The 22,237-nt window shown below is 28.5% G+C and overlaps 1 protein-coding gene and 1 long non-coding RNA gene across 3 annotated transcripts in view; one reads left to right on the top strand and one right to left on the bottom strand.

The window, feature by feature from the left end:
- Nucleotides 1–6,657, bottom strand: part of LOC107443755 (A disintegrin and metalloproteinase with thrombospondin motifs 9) — a 335,002-nt gene extending 328,345 nt beyond the window's left edge. Inside the window, exon 1 of the mRNA XM_043044658.2 lies at nucleotides 6,475–6,657. Coding sequence (XP_042900592.1) covers nucleotides 6,475–6,562 — 88 coding nt within the window. The 5' untranslated portion in view covers nucleotides 6,563–6,657. The remainder of the gene's footprint in view (nucleotides 1–6,474) is intronic.
- Nucleotides 6,658–18,671: 12,014 nt separating this feature from the next.
- LOC139427072 (uncharacterized) lies at nucleotides 18,672–21,066 on the top strand. 2 transcript variants are annotated; one of them, XR_011638235.1, is made up of 2 exons: nucleotides 18,672–19,140; nucleotides 20,754–21,066. It is a non-coding gene; the product is annotated as an uncharacterized lncRNA (long non-coding RNA). The 2 variants fall into 2 exon arrangements; XR_011638236.1 differs by lacking the exon at nucleotides 18,672–19,140 and adding an exon at nucleotides 19,149–20,683.
- The last annotated feature ends 1,171 nt before the right edge of the window (nucleotides 21,067–22,237 follow it).

The following is a 22,237-nucleotide window of genomic DNA, read 5'->3' as shown; positions in this document are numbered from 1 at the left end:
CAATGAGAAGATAAAGATTGCTTTCTAATATTCAAATACGTTCTTCAATTTTAAAAACAAATTAAATAAAAAGACCATTCTTCAGTTTATAATAGTTTTGGTTATTAACTTTATATAACGATAAGTATGTATTATTATATGATATATTTTATTAGATTTATATCCAAACAAACATTACAGAATGCGATATCATATATATATCTCCATGATCTCTTGTTGAGCACTGTGAATTATCTGCATTCAAATTTCCTCTTCCAAGTTCCAAACAAAAACAACATCTATTTCATTGCATTTTTTACCAAGCTTTACTGAAACTATAAATATTTATCACAAAAATAGCTTCAAGCGTAAACCAGACTTAACTCAAACCAGCATCGCTGTCTCGTACGGAGTTAAGGAGTACATTTTTTAAAAATGAATTCCAATTATTTCAGAATACTCGTATTAAGTTCGAGCGCATTTTAGAACTCTCAAGAAAGAATAAAATTTTTAACTTCCTAAACAAAATTTTAAAACTGATTACGAAGCAAATTATATTTCATTTTCTAAAATTGTCCTTTTCCATTTCCCATAATTTTAAAATAATATTTATTTTCCATAAATTTTGATAATTTTAAGAATTATAATAAACTAGAAAATAAGAAACTGATGAGGCAAGGAATTCGTTTATTGAAATAAGGAACTCGAGAGCTATGAACAGCTTTGCTTTATGCATGCTTTCTTTCGCAATTTTTAAAACAAATTAAATAAATATATTTATTTGTAATATAATAAATTTAAATAATAATCGTTATAAAACGATAAATAAAATTCTTATATAATTTAATAGTTCGGTTTTTATCAAACAATCTTTAGCTAGTAAGATATTAGACCATTGGAAGTATGCAAGTTTTGAATTATCTTAGTTCAAGTTAATCCTTAAAGTTTCTAAATAAAAACAACATCCATTCCATATTACACCAAGCCTCAGTGAAAATAAAAATATTCATCTCAGAAATGGCTTCAAGCGTAAACATGACTTAACTTAAACCAGCATCACTACCTCAAAACACAAAGAGGAGTTAAAGAGAACTTTCAAAGATTTTAATTATCTTTTCAAAGTGCTCAGAGTAAGTTGAAGTGAATTCACGTTTCGAAACTCTCCGGAAGAAACAAAATTTTTGACTTCTGAAAACCAAAACTTTAGAATTTATGACAAAGTTAATTGAATTCCGCATCTTGAAATTCTACCTTCTTTACCACTTGAAATGGCATTCTCTTTTAATGCCTATTATACTCTTGAATAAATATGCCTCAAAACACAACGAAGTTCCGTTATTCGATTTTGATATCCAATCAAAACAGTCAAGATAAAAAGAATAGTTTGGGTATATTTCTTTGAAGTTTACTTTATTAAAGATTTTATGTATGCTTTACTTCTCAATTTTTACAACAAATTGAATGAAAAGATTTTTTTCTAGTGTACAATAATTTCAAATTGTTATAATAAGATAAATAAAAATCTGATTTATTTTCAATCAATCTTTACCTAATAAAATATTAGACAAATCTCCCTTCGCAAGCTTTGAATGATCTTCCGTCAAGTACTATCCAAAATGTTCCCAAGTTGAAACAATGTCCATTCGATTTTTCTCCAAGCCACAGTGGAAATATAAATATTCATCGCAAAAATGGCTTCAAGCGTTAACAGGACTTAACTTAAACCAGCGTCATTATCTCTAAACACAAAGAGAGGTTAAAGAGTACTTTCAAAGATTTTAACTATCCTTTCAAAGAACTCAGAGAAAGTTGAAGCAAATACATGTCTCAAAACTCTCCGGAAGAAAATAAAATTTTGACTTTAGAATTGATGACAAAGTAAGTTGATTTAAACGTTTTGAAATTATACCTTCCATACCACTTTATATAGCATTCTCTTTTAATGCGTATATACACTTGAAGTTCCGTTATTTTACTTTGATATTCAAAGAAAGCAGTCAAGATAAAAAAAATTGTCTACGTGTATTTCTTTAAAGTTTACTTTATTAAAACTTTAATTATAATTTTTTATATACTTTTTTTCAATTTTTAAAACAAATTAAATGAAAAGATCTTTTTGCTTAGGGAGAACTTCTGATAACTTTAAATACTAATCATTTTAATACTAATCATACTTTAAATACTAATCATTCATAAATAAAATTCTTAAATATTTTAATAGATTTATTTTCAATTAATTCTTCACCTAATAAAGTATTAGACCTCCTTTTGCAAGATTTAAATAATCTTCGATCAAGTTTCATCCCAAAAGTTTTCAAACAAAAATAACATTCATTCCATTTTACACCAAGCCTCAGTGAAAATATAAATATTCATTACAGAAATGGCTTCAAGCGTAAACAGGACTTAACTTAAACCAGCGTCACTATCTCTTAACACAAAGAGGAGTTAAAGAGAACTTTCAAAGATTTTAATTATCCTTCCGGAGTGCTCAGAGAAAGTTGAAGTGAATACATGTTTCGAAACTCTCCGGAAGAAACTAAAATTTTGACTCCGAAAACCAAAACTTTAGAATTGATGACAAAGTAAATTGAATTCCACGTTTCGAAATTCTACCTTCCATACCACTTTAAATAGCATTCTCTTTTAATGCGTATTATACTCTTGAATAAATATGCCTCAAAACACAACGAAGTTCCGTTATTTGACTTTGATATCCAAACAAAAGAGTCCGGAATAAAAGTATGGTTTGGTTTATTTCTTTGAAGTTTAAAATATTAATCGAAGAACAAAATATTTAAAAATACTTTGGATTTTTTATAAAGAAACAAAAGAAAGTTATATATTTTTTTAAATCATTAAAAGGAAATTTCCTTCAATTATTTATTTGAAATGTAATTATAAATTTTCTTTTATTTAACCAGTAGTCAATATAAGTGTTATTTATTTTTTAATCACATTTTCCAGTCACTAATATAAAATTAAACAAACTTCCTTTAACTTTTAAGCAATAAACATAAAATATTTTTTTTGCAATTATTTTCATTTTGAAATGCTAGAGATAATTACATAAGCTTGTTTGAGCAAAATATCTTGAAAAAATGACATTTAAATTAACTAATGTGAAAATATTAACTTAAGAATGCTGCTTAAAAAAATAATAAAAACGCAAGAAAAATAATTATTACTCAAAAACGCAAGCTACTGAACCCATTGATTGAAAATAGTTATATATTAATATTGTATTAACTTATAAAGTCTGAGAGATTTATTTATTTTTTAAATTTAGATAAAGCTGCTTAATTAAGCCATTTTTTAGATCAAGTCATTGAATGTTAATATCATGAAACTGTCACAAATACTTCGCCAATCCAATTGAAAATTACATTTGTTTTAGACATTTAAGAAAGGAAAAGAAAAATTTGTGTCACGAATAAGTCTTTAAGTATTATTAAATTATTAATTATAAGATGATATAAGGGAAAAATAAACTTATGCGAAACAAATTATTTTATTTTGATAATAACGATGTTTTTACTCTTATAACAGAAATTTTTTATTCAATAATAACAATAATACCAGAGGAAGAATAAAATGATCCTACTCATTTTAATTATTTTTTATGAGGAACGAAAAACTAAATAATAGTCAATTATTTTTCAAACCAAATATTTATTCTTGTTACCAGATCTTTTTTCTATTGCTAAAATACAAAGATATAGAAAATTTTGTTTACATTATAAACCAATATCAACATTCTTAAAAATTTTATATTCCCGATAACCTCTTAAGCTTCATCAGTTTTAACATATTTCAAGTATAGCATTTTATATGTCTGTAGATTATGTTTTCATAACTTAAAAAATCTATAACTATATTTTCATAAATCATAAATCCAGAAAACCATTTTAATGCAGATTTATTTTTAAAAAATATTTCGTTTACTAATCCATCAAAATCATACTTATTCGAAAAAATGAGTAAGTAAGCATGATCCTGATGATCTCAAGAAACATTACATTTTCCGACAATCTAGACTCTGAACGATTGAAAACTCGTTTTCGCAATCCGTTACTTTCTTTATGAAAAATCCGTTACAAAATTTACAATTATTTTAAAATATAATTTATTTAATGATTTTTAACTTTATCATTCAGCCCAAAGAATATGAATATTACATTCTTAATGAAAGTTTAAATAAGAGAATTTAATATTGCCATTTTGATTTAAAAAAACATATCAAATAATTTTTCCAATTCAAGACGCGTGCATTTTCTAGCAACTGAAGCATTTTTAAGAAGAAAAAAATATGTAACCATATACTCGAGTTCCTTAAATGTAAGCTAATTTTTTTATTTCAGAAGAAGTTTTTATGCTTAGAGGGTATTTTTCATTTTTAAATCGTTTTATTTTTAAATAGTTTTATTTTCAAAGATGGAATCATAAATGCGAGAAAAATTTTAAGTAGTAATTGTGTTTTAAAAAAATAATTATTGCACAGTATAAAAAATAAGCTAAATTGAAAAGGAGAATTAGAAAAAAAAACATGTATTTTCAGGCAATAAAACATGCATTTTTTTAAAGAAAAATTTATGCAATGAAATAATCGAGTTCTTTAAGCTGAAGATAATTGTTTTCTATCACAAATAAGAAATATGATAAAAAGGTGCCTTTTCATTTCCGACAGGGGTTCGCAAGTGGGAATAAATTTTTAAGAATCAAGCATTTTTTTTTTTTATAAAACCAAGCATTTTACTAGATAAAAAAGTACGCTTAATTAATAAGTGAAGTAAGAGAAGAAGCATAATTTTCTAATAGTTAAAAGACTTTTGAGATTGAAATATTTTAGTTTTTAAATTAAAGTTAATTTTTTTTCCATAAAAAAGAGAGAAATTTTGCTAACAAGATGTCTTTCATTTTCCAATAGTTTCTCTTTTTCAGTTGAGGCAAGGCTAGATTAAGGGGGGAGGGCTACTTGGGCTATATACCCAGCCCCCCCCCCGTTTTCTTAGGTTTATTAGGCTCTCCAAGTTTCTTAGGGCAAAGTAAAATAGATTCCCGTAATTTCCAATAAATGTTTATATATTTTGGAGCGTAATGTCTTAGAATTCGGAAAATAGATTTAAAAAAAAAGGTATTTGATCATTTTGTATCTTTCATTTCCTTCAACCAATTCCTTAATTTTATCTATTATCTTCTATTGCTTCAAGTTACAAGTGCTCGATTTTTCTAATTAATTTCCTGTGATCATCTACAAAAAACCTAAAATTTCCTGTATAGCAAGTAATGACAAAATATAACAAGTTAAGTAAAAATAGAAAATTTCTAAATTCTTCTTCTCTTTTTTATTTTCAAAAATTGCATGTTTGATAGTTTTTACTACTACCTAAAATTTATAATTTCATACCGAATATTTTTTGACACTTATTTGTATTTTAATGTAATTATTTTCGTTAAAAATTAAAAATTTCAAAAAACTTCTTCGCTTTGTAGTTTAATACAACAAGCATAACTTGGATTGAGTTTCATAAAAACTGTCAATATCTCTGAATATAGGTATATTTTAGTCAATTTGGTATAGGCAAGGCCCCTAGTTACGCAACAGCATCAGGCTCCGCCATACCTTAATATAACCCTGAGACAAGGGGTCTTAATATGAATTGTCTTTATTTAAAACAACAGTTTTTCTGAACTGCAAAAAATATACTAATTTGAAAAGTTGAACGAGATAAAAGAACAAGAAATGTAATTTAAGAAAAGGCTAGTGAATAAACATTTTTCTGAGCTTCCGTTAAATGTAGACAAATAGAAAATTCATGTGTTACATTCTTACATTTCCTTATGTTAAAACATGCATTCCTTTTTTTCTAAGTTAAAAAATTATCACATTAGAAAAAATATAAATATAATAAAACAATCACTAATGAAGAATAAATTATTTGAAAATTATAATTTCCCATCTTAATTTACAAACCTCCAAAAGGCAACATTCAAATTATCATAAAACTTGGAATTTTTTATTAGTTGCAACTTTTGTCATGGTATAAAACTTTAAAAGATGACAAAACAAATTTTAAAATTAATTTTACATCAATTACGAATATGAATAAACCTCAAATGTATTTCTAATTATAATTATCTATTATATTTATTACTTCAACTGTCAAGCATCATGATTATAATTTTCAACTACTATTACCATGATCATCTACTGTCTAACATGAATAATTACCAATTATCAATAAACCATGAATTTTATAACAATCATAATTTTTCGTAGCATATTTTTTTAAAAGATGACGATAGAACTTTTAAAAGATTGACTTAATTTAAGCAGAAATGGGTTCATTAGCATGGGAAAATCCTCAACTCCCGAAAAGTGAAGATTTAAAACAAAGTTTACTTAATACATAATTTATCACATACCTCCACAATCATTTAAATTTATTCGAAATAAGAATTAGATCCATCTATATTAATTATTAAAATCTTTACCTGGTTTTCTGATCTGTAATCCTGAAGCAGTAAAAAGAGTAGCAAAAACACTGATCATTGAAAGCATCCTCATCTTGGTGTTCCGCATGCTAACATGAGTTCGAAGCGGACCGATGCTCCCGCCACAACACAAGCCAGTTATGATAGAAGAAGATCTAACAGTTATCCGATCACACACTTTTCCCACTCTGAGTTTCAACTGATGATTGCTGCGCCATCTCTTAGAGCAGTCGTGTACTTTTACTCAGCTCTTAAAGCTTCTTCAAACAAAAAAAAGTAAATTTGAATATACTATCTTCTATCTTCAATTTTATGCACATACTTTTGATCCAAGTTCTAGCAGCATTATGGTTTCTAAAAGCTCTTTTAAACGGAATTTGCTTTTTTTTTTTTTTTTTTTTTTTTTTTTTTTTTTTTTTTTTTTTTTTTTTCTGAAAAATTCATACAATATTGCTAGAAATATATTGAAATAGAATAAGTATAAGCCACAAAGAAGGGTATTTTTCCCCCAAACTCTGATATTTTTATCTTTGATTATTTCAGTTAATGGTAAATTTTGCACAATTAAAGAGGGACGTTGATAACTTCTTATTTTTGATCAATTTGTGATACTGCTATTTATCGTAAAGATTTTAAGTTAAACATATTTTTCAATTTTTAATAATTCCTTGATTTAAAAATTAGTTTTTTTAACAAATATATGCATATTTCTATTTATTAATTACGCAATCTTGCGAAACTAAGCATTTCTAAATGACATTATATTATAGTCTCCTCCAAATTTTATACCCAATATTATGTTATGTTCTTATAGGCCTATCCAAATTTTATAAAGTTCTTCCGTTATTTTTAGAGCTTTAAACTTAGTGTCATGCTCTTGATCTAACAATATTTGTTTTCCCAAATTTTCTTACATTTTAAATAAATAAAGTACTTTTATTAATGTTTTGTCTTTAATACTTTTAAATTCAGTGTCATGCACTTCATCTAACAATACAATGTTTCTCAATTAATAATATTTTATAACAGAAATAAAAATGTGCAAAAATGTCAAAAATTTTCGCCCCGAAATTATTTTCTCGTAATGGATAATTTTATCTATCAATAAAAAGAGGTAAAAAGTTTAAATTATGTCTTAAATCCTATTTTTGATTCAATTCAAAAATCCTAGTTTTGATTCAATTCAAAAATAAAATTTGACGTACAATTGTCAAAATAAATAATGCTTTCTTTTTCAAGTTCCTTAAATGAATAGATTTGAAGTGAGTATTTTGTTAAAATACCTTGTGAACTATAATGCCCAGAAAATTTTCCTTAACCAAAAGATTAGGTTATCGGTTGATTGGTCCATTTCATTGCTTAATAGACTTTAAGCAGTTTTTAGTGCTGATAATTTCGCGATTTTATACGTTGTTATCCTTAACTGGCAGAGCTTTTTTTAAAATAAAATCTAAAATGTATCTGAAATATTTTTAGGATTTTTTGAAATTCTTCAAAATATCCCGGGAAGGTTTCTCTTTCACATTAGAAAGATACAAAGCTCTCTTAGACCCATAAATCCTTACAAGAAATTTTTCGTTTAAAATGTAATAAGGCTGTTCTTGTAATTCCTCTTGTAATATCATGGATTATCAACACAATACTTCTCTTTATCACTCTAAATAATGTATATATATATATATATATTGTGATTTTTAAAAAGAAAGCTACAATATAGGGTTAAATTTCTAAATTCACTTCGAGGAAATTTTCGTATTGTAACTTTTTTTAGGGTATGTTTTTGAGGCATTATCTCAATGCTCTTTGTTTTACTTAATTAATCAAAATTGTATTTAATTTACATAATTTAACTAAAAGAGAAAATTAAAACATAGGGACACTACATATTCGTGAAGCACTACATAACTAAGAAATTGAATGGTAAACATTGCTATCCGCTACGTGGATTGTCAGTTGTTTGAAGAAGGTTAATAAGTTATTCACTATTTTTTTAACTTTATTTCATTGTTAATATCTAAATACCATTTGTATAGAAAAGAAACTAACCACCTATAATAAATTTCAGGGGCTCGTTGGCCGAATGATATCGACCATCAAACGCTTTGTAGCGTGAAAGGTACTGCTTTCGAATCCCGCCGTAACCCTGGTTGTATCTCCGTGCAGTCCTTTCTCTAAATTTATTATTTGTCTTTCTACCTGACAAAGGCTTATTAACCGCACTTTTGTAACTCAGTTCACAAGCTTGTATGCATTTGTAACCAAATAATAAATAAACAATTTGCATCAGTGTAAAAAATTTATCCGAAGCAAATGAGTAAATTAAAATTTACATTAAATTTAGGAAGTTTTGTTCTGAAATGTGTTTCTTTTTCTTCCTTTATTGTAAATATTCTGTTTCTATAACACAAAATAACAGTAAAATCAAAATTGTAATTAAAAATTGAGTAAAATAACTCTTTAAAAACTATTAACAAACATAAAAGTTACAGAAAATTTTAAAATTGCATCGTAAAAATTGTTGAAGGTTTTTTCGTAGGTATAACATGAACTTAAATGTTATTAAATTCAACTATCGATCTAATAAAAGTGTGCTCGAGCAATAGTATTCTAATAATCTGTTTAATTTACTCAGCTTTGGTTAATTTTCAGTGAGCATTCAGCTATCTTTATTTATCACCAGAGGGATTTAGTTATTAAGAAACATTTTTTTTTTAATTTTGTGTACATAATAAGCAAAAAAAGATATCTCCTAGAATAGTTTGACTTCTAATAATCGAATCCAATAATCGAGCCAATCTTAATGGTTGATTTTAAATATGCCAACTAATCACTAGCACTAGCTCACAGTGCTGACGTGAATTATCCTCAGTGGTAGACGGATCATAGGTTAGAGTCCCCTTGCCATCAGGCTAACCGTGGGAGGGTCTCGTGGTCTTCCTCTGCTTGTAATGCAAATGCGGGTTAGTTCCATCAAAAAGTCCTCCACGAGGGCAAATTTCTCCCAATACTTGAACCAGGAATTCCCTTGCCTTCTGAATTGGGTTCAAAATTACAAGGCTACGGAGTTGAACATTAGTAGTCGTAAACCCAAAAAATGAATCGGAACTGTTCGACGTCGGTTATAAAATGAAATACAAAAAATTCTGATTTTTGACTTTCAAAATATGGGGATTACCCCTATCTGACTAATATAATCCCAATAATTTAGTTAGTAAGTGGCAAGCCACCTTACATTTATCTTATTTTTACGAATTTCCCCACAATCGGGAACTTTTCGAGCAAATTAAAAAATTAAACATAAATAATGTTAATGTTTAAAAAAATAATGTCTAACAATTATTTGTTACTATATTCAATAAGGGTTGAAAAACTTTTAATTGTAAGAACAGCAAATTTTTTATATCATTTTAAGCAATGTAAGTTTAAGTTTACACAACAGCAAAATTTGACACAAATAGTTTACGAGTTAAGAAATTTCAAAACAAGGACTCATTTTCAAATTTTTATTTCGCAAGAAATATTTGGCCAATTCAGTTCAAATCTTTGTCATTTCAAAATTACATAGTTCAACATGATGTGAAAATTTTCATACTTTAAAATACAAAAATTTTTGAGCATTTTTAAAGTAAATAATAAATAATTACAAGCAATTATTAAAAAATATTTTTTACATGGAATTATCTTTGAAGTGAGAAAAATTTCGTAATTTTTTTTCTCCAAAAAAACTTGTTATTCGATTAAAAAATTTTCCGAAACTTAACTAAATTAGCAAAAAGTCAAATCAATCTTGAGGCGCCCAGCTTTTCGATCGCTCTCCGGAACTAAACTATAGAGACCTTATTTCCCAAATAATAGCTACATCCGTATTTTGATGGTTAAGAATTGAATGTCTATTTGCTCGGGAAAAAATTGCTTTTGTGTCTGAGCAACTTATGGAATAATTATGAATAATTAATTTAGATATTTAAGATCAACCTTTTGAACCATTGTGATTGGCACTTAGTTACGTGAAAAGCCAACCATTAAAACAAGTTATCTTGATTGATATCTTTATATTTATTTTCTTACTCTCTTTAATATAAACTTTAATTGTATTGTGCTAATCTAATAATAATGAGCCTTGGTGGCTCTGGGGATAGAGCGTTCGTCACCCAATGAGGCGAACCGGGTAAGAATTCCAGCGATAGCTGGGATACGAATTCCACACCCGGCTCGCACCGACCACTGTCCTGACGAAATGTCATGTGGTAGATGGATCATGGTTCAGTGGTCCCTTGCCCTCAGGCTAAGCGTGTGAGGTTTTCCTCATCATGTAGTTCAAATGCTGGTTAATTCCATCAAAAAGTCCTCCACGAAAGCAAATTTCTCCCAATACTTGATCCAGGAGTTCCTTTGTCTTCTGGATAAAATTACATGGCTACGGAGTTGAACATTGGTAGTCGTAAACTCAAAATTGGGACGGTAACGTAAAAATCTGCAGGAATTGTTTCCCACAGTGCACAGCTATTCAACTCATTTGCAGAAGTTTCTTAAAAATCTATCATAATTTAATTGTTTCAGTTAACGTTTTTTTTTTCTTTTGTCTTCTTTTTTTTTTTTTTTTTTTTTTTTNTTTTTTTTTTTTTTTTTTTTTTTTTTTTTTTTTTTTTTTTATAACTGATTTTTTATTTAACTCACTGAGAACGCTCTGAGGAGAACTTATACTCTAATAACAAAAGTTTGTAATTAGTTTTCCTTTAAATCTGAAATAAACCCTACTAATGAATGAGATAAACCCTATACTTTTTCTCAGCACAGCCTATAAACTATTTAAATTGAACTGGTAAGACAAATTTTGAAATTTAAAAGCATAATTCCAGCTAACAAAAATGTTACTAAATGTTGGAAACAATTTCCTTTCAGCGTTCATTCAAGTATTAGCTATAATTTTTACCTTCACAACATCGACGTAAGAAAACTGTATCAATTGTGTCTCGCTAAATACTTTTCATGAATAAAAAAAATGGAAAACTTAATGATTTAAATATTGTGCGCCTAGTTTATAGGTTGCGTGTACAGTGTTAGAATTTTTATTCTATAAATAACCGGTAGCAGCTTGTTCATCTAACTAACCATAGTTTACAGTCATGAATCTTGACCATTACTGTTTTAAATCCGTTTATAAATGGTATGGTTAAGAGTTGTATGGTATTGTATGGTATTTACAACCAGCATGGCTTCAAAAACATAAAAAAAAGAAATTTAACTGGGTGTTGCATATTAAGGAAAAAATAAGTTAATAGGTATTGAAATAGATTTTGAATGGGTAACATTGAATTGAATAGAGTTTTAGGGGAGTAGATATCAAAGTTAAGCTGCGGCTGAGTTGTGTTTGGTTAAATGGACGCAATTTAATTAGTTCATCCGATGTTGAAATCTATTGTGAGAAATTGAAATACTCGACTTTTGTGTTGCAGTCCAGGGTCACCATTGAGAGGAATGCAGGACTCCGGAACTCTTCGTTTGAGGTAGGAATGAAAGAAACCTTGTTGTGTCAATGCTGGGGTTCGAGCCCCCATTCAGCCGGTCATGAGATTGACAAATTAGCCTTCTCGGCTGTAGTACGTACGCAGATGCAATGTACGAAGTGACTTCTTAAGATGGAGCTAATTGACACAGGAAAAATTCTATTTTTTTTTTCTACCGTATTATGTGAAAACAGTCAATTAATTATTTTTTTTACAGTTAACGGTTTGAATAACATCTTTTCACGGATATGTGACTATTTGGGCTGAATATAATAAAATAACAATTAAATAAACTGTCCTTTAACCATTTTTTCGAGAAATTTCTAACGGTGTAGAATTTAACGATACTAGTTCCGAAAAGAGCTATACTATGCCCGAACCAAGCGTTGGAGTCATGGGTCCTATATTTACTTGAAAAAACACCTTCCAAGTTGTAAACTCTGATGTTAATGTCTTTTAAATAAAATATTGTTTAGTTCATCGCTTAGTGTGCTATTCAAATAAAGCAATACATTTTAATAAACAACTACTTTTAAAAAAAAGCATGATTTCAAATTGCTGCAATTTTAAAGAAAAATTCCACCCACGGAAATCATTTTAGGTTCTTCATTTAAGAGTTAAATTACCAAATTACTCTAGGGAGAGTATTAGTTCCAAGAACAATCAAGAAACGAATCTAAGTACGGTAACTTAATTATTCATGCATACTAGACCTCAAATTTATCCCTTAAATTTCTGAACCCAACCGTTTTAGTCATTAAGTGTGTTTCAGTAAACATTTATCCTAAATGCATTCGAGATACTGAACCGAGAGTTTCATTTTCGTGAAACTTAAAGAAAACAATGTGATTCTTCTTAGTTATTTTGACTTAATTTAAGGGCAACAAGCTCGCAATCATTCTTATTAATTCCCAATTCGCTCACTATAAATATGTGATATGCGAGTCTTTTAGTTTTATTCTAAAAGAGATTACAATTGAGTCAAACAAATTTGATTTAACTTAGGAGCTTCGAGCAAATGGTAACAGCTACTATTCGAAAAAAAATTATTTGAATGGAAAATTGCCTTCATTGGGCAATAAGACACGTTTTTAAATTTCTTAAGCGATATTAGAAGTAAATAATATTTAATACTGATTTACTGTTTTCTTTAATAGAAAAAAAATTTATATCAGAATGAAAAATATAAGTCTACTTTGAAGAAACCATAATTAACTGGGTCGGTAGACATTACTTAAATAAAAATCTTGTTCACTTCCAAAATATACAAATTGGAAGTAACAGTCAACATGTTTCTAGCTCTCAAAAATAGGCATCCATTTTTAAGACTTGCAATATGTGAATGAGAAGAAGCAAAAGCTAATTGAAATATAAAACGTTAAGTTTGCCAACAAAAAATCAAAAAATAAATATGAGGAACAAAACTAGAAAAATCACAGTAGCTAAGAGAGAAAAAAGATGGGGGGGAAGAAAAACAACAGTGGACGAGAGGGGAAAATCAGGGGAAAATGCATTTCCCCTCACTATGGAGAGGTGGTAAGGAACTAATGCCGTTAACAAGAGAATCAGCATTCATATGAATAAAACAAGATTCCAGGGCATCAAGATGAGATGATGTGACTGGGGGGGGAATAATTTTGCCATAATCAAAATTGAATTCATGTCCAAGATTCCAACAACGTGCAGCAGTTGTTAATTTCTCCTATTCTTGATAGCAGACCTATTTATCGTGCGCCTTAAGTCTAAATTCCACGGCACGTTTCTTCGATGTAGCCAAGACACTGACTACATCGGAACCACGGACAGCAGTGTGGTAAATGCCTCGGCATTTATCAAAACTAATAGGATCTTTAAGAGATTTATATTTAGTTTTATTAAGAAGCTTAAAAAGTATTGGTAGTTGGTTTTAGTGTTGGTAGATGCTTATAAATAAAAGCAGGATGAAGTCGAATGATTTTAAATAAATCACGTGATAGGAATATGAGTTGGGGGAGTCTATATAATGATTATTTCCGAACACGATGAACTTTATTTCCTAAATTCGTGAATGCTTTCTTGTAATATATTTATAAAAAAAATTTCCCTAAAAATTGAAAGAATATACATATAATGTATGTTGAATTAGAAACTATCACGATCGATGACTGAAGAGTAGGAAGGAATCTAATAGATATCGTAATTTATGAACTACCTCTTTGATAAATAATTTTAAACTTTACAACTGCTTCTTCATACAGAGTGATCCGTAATAATCACCCGTAATATGAATTTTTGAGATCCTTATCAAAATTTAATTTCAAAAAAGTATACACATACGGAATCACAAATTAAGTATCAAAATTCAATGAATCTAATTCTGCCATTGAAAAAGGTGAAACAGAAAATATCAAAATCTATTTGATTGGCAGAGCAAGGACATATGAATTAAAAGGGGATTATTTGTTGTAAATTTCATTTAGAAATTAACCTAGCTTTGGTGTTTTTTAGACCATTTTCCTCACTAATGATTCGAAAAATTTAGATACTGTTTCCATTTCTTATCCGCTTAATCATTATTTTATAAGCAACTAATGTGCTTACTTTTTTTAACTTTCTTTTCGACAAAGAATTTAAAAATTATACTTTTTTATATATGTACACCCACACACTCCCACATCCAAATAATAATCCGCCACGCAATTAGGGTTTCATGATTTATTGAATACGATACATCATTTTATGCTCAGTGAAGTCGGAAAAAATTATAAATTGCAGCACTACACTTGAAAAAAAAACTTTCTTGCAAACATTGAATTATTAAATACTAATTCAATAACAACTAAGGAAAACCATCAAAAATATAGCATAATTCAGATAGTTGGATGCATACTTAAAGCGATTCAACGGTATTATTGTAGCAAGTCGAATTAGCATATTATTTTATTTTTTCAAAATTAGATCACCGAGGATTACCAGAATATTTAACTCTTTTAAACTGTGCAACAAAATCTATAGTTTCAACTGGTTTAATTTTTTTGCAATGAGACAGTACCTAAAACGTTAAAAATTGCAAAAAGTACACTTTTGCGACTATTAATTTCCCTGAAACAAATTAAAACGCATTTAATTACTTTCACATATCACTAAAATTCCTGCCTAATCTGAAAATTCCTCCCGAAGACTTCACCTTTATTAAAATTACGGGAAAACTTTTTCTCCGCAAGACAGCCATTACTGACTTAAAATCCGGTACTAACGTTCAGAAAATTAAAACAGAAAAAATTTAATTTGAGGATGTTTTCTCTTTAATTTCTATAAAACCAAAAACAAAAGAATAGCAATAATAAAACATGTAGCTTTTCTGTAACTGATTAGGAAAGAAAGCATAGCATTTCAATAGCATTTATTAATGAAGCTACTGTTAAAAGTAGGATACTTTTAAATATTTTTAAAAAATGATGATACATAAAATGAAAAATGTTTTAACTATCAAGGTATCATTTCTAATCTTTCGATAACTATAAGCGTACCGTTATGTGGGGCTACTTTGTGCAGGATTTCGCAGTTTTTGAACTTTGACATGTAAAAAAATTATGTTAATTCAAACTTTAGTAAAATTTATCGATATTATATTCATAACTGGACTCATGCGAGTGAATTTGATTAATATTGGCATTATTTGTATGCAATATTTACAAATAATAAGTCAAAACATACCTTGCACAAAGTAGCCCTCAAGTGGGGCTTCTTTGTGCAGAGATAGGAATTCAGTTTAATAATCATGTTTTTAGTAAAATAGTGATATAAAATTGTTAAAAAAGTTAATTGTTGACATTTTTAGTAACAAGAACATCAAGATATGTAAAGATATTAGTTTGAAAATATTTTTCAGCGTTAAAAAACCATTTGTTATAAAGAATTTTTTCTTAAAAGGAATGTTTATTTCAAAACATTTGTGTTTAAACAAAAGGAAACCAAATACATTTTTGAACATTGAAATGGATGAAATTTATTACATATTCATTTAATAATAATTATTACATATTCATTAACATTTATAATATTGATAAATTTGAACATAACATGCTTGAATGAACATGACAGAACTTGCTCTTCAGTTTCTGTCAAAATCACCTGATGTCCTATAAAATATATTTTTATGTGTTAAATCGTTTGATTAATTCATTAGAAAAATCTTTGTAGAAGAAAAATAATAGTTTACCAGCACGTTTCACGTGTTTCTTGTGAATTTTATTAGAGATAGTATTTCTGTGGATTTTGTACTTCCGAGAAGCTTCTGCAATCGACATACCACCAGCAACTGCTTGCAAACATTGTTGCAGCTTTTCTAAAGTGTAATCACGGTAGTTTCTCGTTCCAGGTATTTTTTTATAACGTCTGACCATTTTTCTGTCGAAAAAAAAAACGAATGAAACTTTGCACAAAGTAGCCCCAAAGTGCATTTTTTTTCATTTTCCGTTTATTTGTTATTAATTTTCAAATTTTTTTAACGCTAACATGATATAATTGTTTATTAATATATAAATAAAAAATTTTGCACTTACGACAATTGTTTTATCAACGTCTTTGCATTTCACAGCTAAAGTTTCCAAGCACACTTTTCGACGTCCTACATTCTCGGAAAGTTGCTGACATTGGATAAACAAAACACACTCTGAGATTGTTTTAAAATTCGAAAATTTTTTTGTAGTAATAGAGGAGACTTCTATCTTCAAATTCACACATTTTCAACGTGAAAAAAACATAATACTGAATAGCAGCACTTGAAAAGTGCCAAATTTGAATTTGCACAAAGTAGCCCCCTCTGCACAAAGTAGCCCCACGTGACGGTAATTTGCGTGCAATAAGATCTAGCTTAGTACAATCTCTACAGCTTTTCGATTCTCGCTGAAAAATTTAATTTTATGTTGATTCATCTAACAGTTCTGCTGTCCCTAATGGTTACAATTCAATCTTCGTTTGAAATCTCAAAAATATGAAGCAACTTTTAGAACAAGAAACAAACAAGGGGCAAATTTGCATTAATGCAACTTTTCTATGAAGCTAAAGAGTATTAGCGTTACACAGGAGAAAAAACCAAGAACACCTGCCATGTTTATTCCGACTGTTAGAAAACTTTAACCAGACTGATTGGAAATTATATTTATCGAACTAACGGTTAAAAAACAGTCTTTCTAGTATAATTTTAGTAAGTTAACGATGGCCAATTTTATTCATACATGCTTCTTTCAATTAAAAAAAACCTACTTATACTGCTGAAAATATAATAAAATGTTTTAAAATGAGTTTTTTACTGAGTTTTATAAAAATAAAAAGTTTTTTTGTTTTTTAAAATAAAAACTTATTTATAATTTTTTACAGGGAAATTTTTCTTCAATAATATTTAAATTAGTTATAGCATGTTAATAATTACTGCGTCATTTGATTGAAAATATTTATTTTTCATTAGTAACTGTCGTACATTATACTGCTATAAATTCTAAGCCTGCAAACTGTAATAATAAAAACGTATTTTTGCGTTGAATCATTTGCTGAAAGAAAATTTAGTATGGGAGTAGTACACATAATCATATTTTCTTTACAGTTATCTTTGAATTTTATTATCCTTAAATATCAATAAAATTCCATATTTCTAATGCTACATTTATTTAACTACCACATTAATTTAGTTAAAAAAGTTTCCAGGATTAAATTTCTGAATCTGCATGCTCTTCTCTTGAGCGAACACTGCTCTTTAACAAACATATTTCTTTGTCCCAAAGGTGTCCACTTCACCAAGGTTTCCCTCAATTAAAGTTCAGTGCAAGAGCAAAATATGTAGTACCTAAGCCTGTTATTTCAGCTAAATAATTAAACAACTGATGAAATAAGATTTCCTAAAGAACAATCATTTTTATGAATAGTTTTAAGTTCGGTATAAATCTGAATATGGTTGTGTCGAACATGCATGTTCTTCGCCCGGCATTGGATTCCCGGTGAAATTAGCCATGTTTGGATGCCCGGTAACGGATCTTGAAACTAAAAACCGGGTAAGGGTACCTGATACCGGGTCCGAGTAATAAGCGAGTAAGGAAAATCTGACCGGGTAATTGCCGGATACCCAATTCAATCCTAGTTCCAGTAGTTAATGCAACAGATCGGTCGAATTTCTAAGCCTTTTAATGTTAATTTTACTTTTCGTATATTTTACTATATCTTTGGAATTAATAAAGGGAATCAAAAAAAATTTGCAAATCATTTTTTATAGATACGCATGTATTATTATCATTTTTTATTATTTAATTTGCCAATCATTTAAAAAATTTTAATTGTGAAATATAGAAATTTTTACACCAATTTAATCTAAGTAATTTTAAATGACAGAATTCAAAATTTGACAAGAGTCGATCGAATAGTCCTTGAGAAATTAGCCGAAAGTGAAACTTACATCTAGAGGCCCAAATTATTACGGTTATTATTATTTTTAATAATAATTATTATTATTATTATTATGGTAAAATTTCACACTAGACTTTCCCTTGCATCAATGTCATTAAATTTTTACATATATTTCACATTCTAATTAAACGTAAAAACAATCAAAAAAATTTATGTATATAATTATTAAAACTGGCATCTCATGAAGTAAAAGCTTTGATCAGTATTTGAAAGTTTAAAAAAAACTAATAATGTCATCAATGGCGTCATTTTATCTAATAATTCATTTAAAATAGAATGCAAACCGTAATACATTGGCACAACACATTTGACTTTAAAATAGACCAGTCGGATGTTTACTTTAGTGTTATCGTTTGTCCTTGACTATGATTTCAAAAATACTGTCCAAAAGGTTAAAGAACTTCGCATAGATTCATCAGATTACCTTCACTTGTTTAAAAGCATATCACTCGAAAAGAAAATCTGACAAACTTTGAGTGAAATTTCAAAAATTTAATTTAAGAACAGTGAATGTTATGCGCAAAACATTTTGCAGTATTTATTTTTGTTACAATTAAACCACTGACGAAAACAATATTTTAAAAACATCGTATTTCAAAAATCTTTAAATACTATTTTTAGACGGATTGAATATTTCAGTATGTTTTTATCACATATCAATAATATCCCATCTTCTCCTCCACCTTCAACTTCAACTGACGTGGATTCAGGTGTTTCTGAGGTAAATTCTCAAATTAATTCTTCCCATTCACCTAGTAAACGTTATTTATTGAAATGCTGGTTGTCAAGCCCTTACTTCGTTCAGGTATGAACCAGAGGGCTTGTTGATGGTTTTTTCTGTCATTTTTCTTGACAAAGCTTGAGATTCGTCTCGAATTCTTTACTCCTGGGAGCAAGAGAATTGCTTCTGCATCTTATAACCATTACAAAACTAACATTGGCAATATTGTTGTTGAAACCTATGAAGTTGTTGTTATTATGAAGTTATGAAGAAGCTACGAAGTTATGTTGTACCTATGAAGACTCTCGAACTTAAGAAAAAACTTGAGAATGATTTAATTATTGTGAACTCACCATGCATATGTGAATATATTAAGGATTTCAATGCTTTATATTCTTATATATCTAACTCAAGGGTACCACTTCATCACTGTACTCTATATATGGTTCCTGATAAACTAACACTTAATTTTAAATTGTTTACTGATTTTGCTGTTTCTCGTAACATTACTAACCCTATGACTCTAACCTATGAATATTCTGAAATATCTAATGAAACTAGCACATTTCTTGACGAGTTCACAGAACATTTTGAAAATTCTAAATTATTTATCGCAATTGCCAATCGTATTAAACATGCGAGGGCCGCGACGACAGTTGTGTTCTCGTATGCTACAGAAAAGATTTCACGGACCTTTAATACTGATTATTTAAGGAAAGAGATCAATGAAATTATTTCTAAATTTTCTGAATTGGACATAGGGACTAAAAGTCAAACCTATTATGGCTATGGCTATGCTAAATTATTAATTAAATTTTATGGTCGCGCTGTTATGATGGAATTAATCATTAATGCCTTAAATTGTTTTCAAAATGCTAATCCTATAAATAGATGGATTGCTTTGGTTGGGGATTTCGATGTGGTTAAATCAACATAGTCAGGAGGGTTTAAAGATTTGTTTGTGGGTGTAACTATATAATTTAAAAGATGATACCCGCTGTATGTTCCAATTAAGAATGGCGATCGGCCATCGATTTGTAGTTTTTGAAAATGTCCGTGATATTGGCATTAAAAATTTGGATAATAATATGAGAGACTATTTAGACGGACATCACGAAATTATTTTCGAAAGGAAAAACCAGAATCCAGTCACACAGTATTTTCCTCTGGGAATGATAACATCAAATTATTTATCTTTTCCGAAGGCTTTAATGAAAAGGATAATTTTTTTTGAAATTAATCCCCCAATCAGCTAATTACAGAGCACACAAAGATTATTTCGAGGCCAAAAGGTTCAATGAAACAACGCTTGTTGTCCGTAAGTGACTTATTATATTAATTTTTAATTTTATTTAATACTTATTTAGTTAATAATTATATTTTTTTATATTTAAAGTAATGCAATTGCTGGGATTATTAGCATTGGAGGTTGTTGAAACAGACCGATTAGAAATTACAATTTGGTTGAATACAAAAGAATGGTTAAAGAATAAACATGATTCATGTTCTTATTGCACCGAAAATGATGTCGATAATTTTGAAGGTAATAATAAGCCAACAGTGTTATTATAAAATATTTTATATTTTTTAGTTAATATATTATTTTATTTCAGTACCGATCACCTCCACAAGTGAACAGTCCCCCCAAATGTCCATCGGCTCCTCAAAGGAGGGTAAGGATAAAACAAACCCCAAAAAGATCGTCACCTGGGAACAACAGGAATGTGCTACCATCTGAAAGAGAAAATTATTACTAGGCCAGATGGACTCTATTATGTGCTGCAAGCCTATCAACGGCCAAAAATAAAGGTCATACAAAGGGATGTGACTGAAACAATTTGTAAATATGAAGAAAAATTGTAAATAATTGTATAATTTACAGTATGTAATAAACGCAGTGGCGTAAACCGCAAAGCGAAATTTAAATAGTTGTTTTCACTGACTTAATCCTATCTTTATCAATACTTAAAATCTCTCCTCCTTTATATCATTTTTCGAATCTCTCATTAATATCTATTTTTTCATCAGATTTAATTAACTTTCATTAACATAAATTTTAATCAAATTACTTAACTTACTTGAATTAAAGACTTTTTCTCTTTTTTTACAAGACTTCTGTTTCCCATACATTTCACCAATGTTGGTTATAAAAATATTGTTTGTTTATTCTTTTTCAGATACATGAAAATAATAATATACTAAAACATATACAATATAAATAATACAAAAAGCATATAATAAATATATTAATATAATGCATTGGTAAAACAAAATATTACAAAATGAGATAAAACAAAATAAAACATATAATACTTAGTTTTTTTTTCTTTTTTTTAAGTTTTTTTTTAAATATAATAGTTTTATTTAGGAGCATCAGATTTTTCAGTCTTTGTTTTAGTTTCTGGGGGCTCCACGTAAGGCACAGGTCCTAATATAGATATAGTTGCTGGAATCGAGATTCAGGAACGTTCTTGAGGAAAGTTGTATTTCGTAAAAATAGTTGGTTAGACCAGCATATTCAGCATAATTCGTTGCTAAGTATTTAAAACAAGATAGCATGTCAATATACATTTTTGTTTGGATAGGTATTTCACTAAGCGGAGGTTTAGGTCGTCCATGAATGATTAATTTTCTATACTCATCATCTAATTCTTTTTTATATTCTTCAGGATTAGGTTTATTCCAACATTCAGCAGCTTTTTTTCATATATTCCTCTCTTTCTTTAGGTGATAGTGCATTATAGATGAGGTTTCTATCACTACATAAGAATTCTCTACCACTGTTTAGAAACAAATTAAATTCATTAGAATCAGGTGGTTCCTCTAAATTTTGATCTCAATCAGATATATTGACAATTCCATCGATTGAGTCACTATGTTTTTGCTTATGTTTTTCTAATAAGTATGCAGTATATATACCATATAAATAATGGCTTCCAATGCATCGCCCATTAATGTTGAAACCTCCTCAGCTGTTACGTTATCGTCAGAAGCCATCTAGAAAAAAAAAAGGATCTTTAAAGAATTGTGAATATAAAATTTTTTTTATTCATTCTCGTCGGATTCTTCCATGTTATCTGCATGTGGATTTACGGCA

The sequence above is a fragment of the Parasteatoda tepidariorum genome, chromosome X1 (assembly GCF_043381705.1).
Source record: "Parasteatoda tepidariorum isolate YZ-2023 chromosome X1, CAS_Ptep_4.0, whole genome shotgun sequence".
Classification (NCBI taxonomy): domain Eukaryota; kingdom Metazoa; phylum Arthropoda; class Arachnida; order Araneae; family Theridiidae; genus Parasteatoda; species Parasteatoda tepidariorum.
The sequence above is the reverse complement of the archived record's forward strand: the minus strand, read 5'-3'. Positions and strand labels throughout refer to the sequence as shown.